General features: G+C 48.3%; 1 protein-coding gene across 4 annotated transcripts; it reads left to right on the top strand.

The window, feature by feature from the left end:
* Window positions 1-468: 468 nt before the first annotated feature.
* Window positions 469-3,054, top strand: LOC126387065 (uncharacterized). 4 transcript variants are annotated; one of them, XM_050039625.1, is made up of 4 exons: window positions 469-661; window positions 1,802-1,882; window positions 1,987-2,814; window positions 2,921-3,054. In XM_050039625.1, the coding sequence occupies exons 1-3, from the start codon at window positions 469-471 to the stop codon at window positions 2,262-2,264; spliced, it is 552 nt and encodes a 183-aa protein (XP_049895582.1). In that variant the 3' UTR covers window positions 2,265-2,814; window positions 2,921-3,054. The 4 variants fall into 4 exon arrangements, with proteins under 4 accessions (XP_049895582.1, XP_049895581.1, XP_049895578.1 ...); XM_050039624.1 differs by having other exon boundaries at window positions 1,991-2,814; XM_050039621.1 differs by having other exon boundaries at window positions 1,802-2,814.
* Window positions 3,055-3,890: the final 836 nt, after the last annotated feature.

A 3,890-nucleotide genomic window follows, 5' to 3' on the forward strand; every position in this document is an offset into this window, starting at 1 on the left:
CATTTGTTCAAATTACGCTTGTTTTGCTGAAGAAATTAAAAAAGTTCTTGATCATCCCGTTAAAGGGAGGGAAGCAATGGGAAAATTGTTAGATTTACGACAGGGCAACCAGTCAGTCTCCCAGTACGCCGTTTCTTTCCACATACTCGCAGTAGAAAGCGGGTGGAATGATTCGGCTTTACAAGCTCTTTTTCATAAGGGATTATCGGGGGAGGTTAAAGACGAATTGGCGGTGCGAGACGAAACAGCGTCCTTAAATGAGCTTGTTGATTTAGCCATTCAGTTAGATAACAGACTGAGGGAAAGACACAGGGAGAGATTAGATAGGCAGAGGCCCCGTGCTTTCACCTCCACCCCACTCAGTCCTGCCTCCGACAGACCCATTTCCTCCTCGCCTCTGTCGACCCCTAACACTTCTCGCCCCGGCGCCTTGGTCCCCGGTTCCGAAGAAGAGCCGATGCAGTTGGGATGGGCTCGGCTGACCCCGGCAGAGAGACAGCAGCATCGGCGCAACCAGCTCTGCATCTACTGCGGTGGGGAGGGCCATTTCTTGGCTCAGTGTCCAGAGGTGCCAAAAGACCGGGCTCATCAGTAGGCGAGGGGGCGCTGGTGAGCCAAACTACCACATCTACCACCTCTCCAGGCAGACTACAAGTAAAGGGTATGTTGCACTACGCTCAGCTGACTACTCCCGTGCAGATTTTGGTGGACTCGGGGGCAGACGACAACCTCATAGACTCAGACTTTGTTACACGCAATAACCTTCCATTGATAAAACTAAATTCGCCTAGAGAGGTCCGGGCTATTGACGGCAAACTACTGGAGGTTATTACTCACAAGACTGAACTCATAAAGCTCACCTTTTCTGGTAACTACCATGAATACCTAGTGCTGAATGTAACGTCCTCTCCTCTGATTCCCGTTGTGCTCGGGATACCTTGGCTAAAATTGCACAACCCACACATAGACTGGGCTACGGCTACCATTTGTAGTTGGAGTAGTTACTGCCACGCTCACTGCCTACACTCCGCTATTCCAGAGAAAAACCCCATTGGTTTTAGTGAACTAGAGAAAATTGATTTGACCTCTGTCCCCAGTGAATATCATGACCTGCGGGAAGCGTTTAGTAAGGACCGAGCTATGTCGCTCCCTCCACACCGACCTTATGACTGTGGCATTGACTTGCTTCCAGGTGCACCTCTCCCCACAAGGAGACTATACAACACTTCCCAACCTGAAAAAGAATCCATGGTGAAGTATATTAACGACTCTCTAGCCGCAGGTCTCATCCGCTCCTCTTCATCTCTGGTGGGGGCAGGTTTTTTCTTTGTGGAGAAAAAGGACAAGACCCTACGCCCCTGTATCGACTACTCAGGTTTGAACGAGGTCACTGTGAAAAACAAATATCCGCTCCCCCTCATAGACTCAGCTTTTGGTCCTCTCCATGAAGCGACCATTTTCTCAAAACTGGACTTAAGAAATGCATATCATCTGCTCAGAATCAGAGAGGGTGACGAGTGGAAAACTGCCTTCAATACACATCTAGGACATTTTGAGTACTTAGTCATGCCTTTTGGCTTAACCAATGCACCTGCAGTTTTTCAGGCTCTGGTGAATGATGTTTTGAGAGATCTGTTAAACAAAACTGTGTTTGTGTATCTCGACGACATTTTGATTTTCTCACGCACTCCTGAAGAACATGTTAACCATGTCCGGGAGGTCCTCAAAAGACTCTTGGACAACAAACTGTTTGTAAAAGCTGAAAAATGTGAATTTCACGTTTCCTCTGTCAACTTTCTAGGTTACGTGGTGGAGATGGGGCAGCTCAGACCAGACCCTGCTAAAATTAAAGCAGTGGAGGAGTGGCCGGTTCCTGCTACACGTAAGCAGCTACAGAGAATATTCCCACAACTCCATGGTCAGCTCTGCGACAGGTATGTCGCCTTTCATGGTGACCCACGGTTTTCAGCCTCCCTTATTCCCCAGCCAGGAACTGGAGGTTGCTGTCCCTTCGGTCCTGGCCCAGTTCCATCGAGCTCGCCAAGTCTGGTGGGAAGCCAGAGCCGCTCTGGAGAGGATGGCGGTCCGGAACCGGCGGATTGCACATCGTCATCGCACACCGGCTCCAGAATACAAGGTCGGGCAACAGGTTTGGTTGTCGTCACGGGACCTCCCTCTCCAGACGGATTCCAGAAAAATGGCCCCCAGGTTCATCGGACCCTACCCGTTGCAGCGGGTCATCAATCCCAGTGCCGTCTGAGTGAAGCTTCCAGCAGCTCTCAAGGTTCACCCCGTGTTCCACGTCTCGCTCCTGAAACCGGTGGTTGACAGTCTCCTACAACCTCCCGCTGATCCCCCCCCCCCGTCTCATTGATGGTCACCCGGCATACACTGTCAACCACATTTTGGATGTCCGCAGGCGTGGCCGAGGTTACCAGTACCTTGTGACTGGGAGGGATACGGCCCCGAGGAGCACTCCTGGTTGTCCAAGTCTCTGATTTTGGGCACTCACTTATTGTCTGATTTTTATGAAAGGTTTCCCAACAAGCCTGGTAGGACGCCAGGTGGCGTCCGTTAGAGGGGGGGTACTGTTATGACCTGCTTTTGATGCATGTTTTGGTGGCAGCTTGGGTGTTTGTTCTGTGTTTTCCTGTTCTTCTTGAACCTGCAGGGCTGGTGTGTGGAGGAGGCGGGGCTGACCTACATTTCCACCACGGGCAGCGAGGCACACCTGGTTTCCATCGCCACTAATCAACCCTCCATATTAGCCTGGTGATGACTCCACTTCTGTGCCAGATAATTCCATCTCGTTTGGTAGTGCATCTCTCGTTAGAGCCTTTTGTCATCTTGTGAGTATTTTTGCCTTTTTCTCTCGTGGACCAAGCCCACTGACTTGTGCTTTTGTCTCTGTTTTTTGTAGTGTGTTGCCTCGCCGCCTTTCGTTCTCCGGAGCCCTCGCCTCCAGCCACCACCAGCTGTTTTCTCCCTGCAGCTGTTTTTTTGTATTTAGCGGCTTGCTGCCGTTTATTGTGTCAAGCGGCATTTTTGTAATAAACTGTTAAGCCGTTTATTGTGTCAAGCGGCATTTTTGTAATAAACTGTTAAGAACTTTCACTCCGCCTGTTTCCTGCAACTTGGGTCCCGTTGGTTTTCAAGCCAGTCTGTAACATTATGTTAGGTAAATACTCCTGTCAGTGACCCTGACCACTGGCATTGGCAAAAGAACTGGAGTTGGTCCCTGGATGCTGCACTGCGGCTGCCCACTGCTCCCAGTGTATACAGTAGTATGGGTCAAATGCAGAGGTCAAATTTCATTTCAATGTATGTAATGTGCTGAGAAAGGACAATAAAGAATCTTCTAATAATAATTTCTTAATGACTAGGAGATAACAACAGAATAAAGAGATTTCAAAGACTTAAAAAATAAGGGACATGAATCAAAACAAGAAACGAGATATATCCCCAGTCATGCACACCCAGTTTTAATAAACTCAGTACTGTTTTTCAACACATATATTGTTTTGTCTTCATTCAATGTAGTTAACAAATATTGTTATTGCTCCATTGGTTTTGGCCTTGGTGCCCCAATAAATTTGTATTTATCAAAGGCTAAAGTGGCCTTGCCCTAAAAATGACTTAATTCCAGGCCTGTAATCATGTATTTCCTCTTCTGTTTCTGTCCTCGGAGGGCCCAGTTACAGTGTGCTGCTTAGGCAGGGCAAGTAAGAATTTAGATGGGGCAAGTAGATTTGAGAAGTACTTGCTCGGCAGGGCAAGTTGGAAAAACCCTTAACGTCGGACCCTGCATCCCCCCTTATCCCCCCTCAACTCAAGTACTGAGTGTAGCCTAATATTAACAAAACATTTTAAATCTTAAGTACATAGAAACT

Source organism: Epinephelus moara, unplaced genomic scaffold (genome assembly GCF_006386435.1).
Source record: "Epinephelus moara isolate mb unplaced genomic scaffold, YSFRI_EMoa_1.0 scaffold1810, whole genome shotgun sequence".
NCBI lineage: Eukaryota > Metazoa > Chordata > Actinopteri > Perciformes > Serranidae > Epinephelus > Epinephelus moara.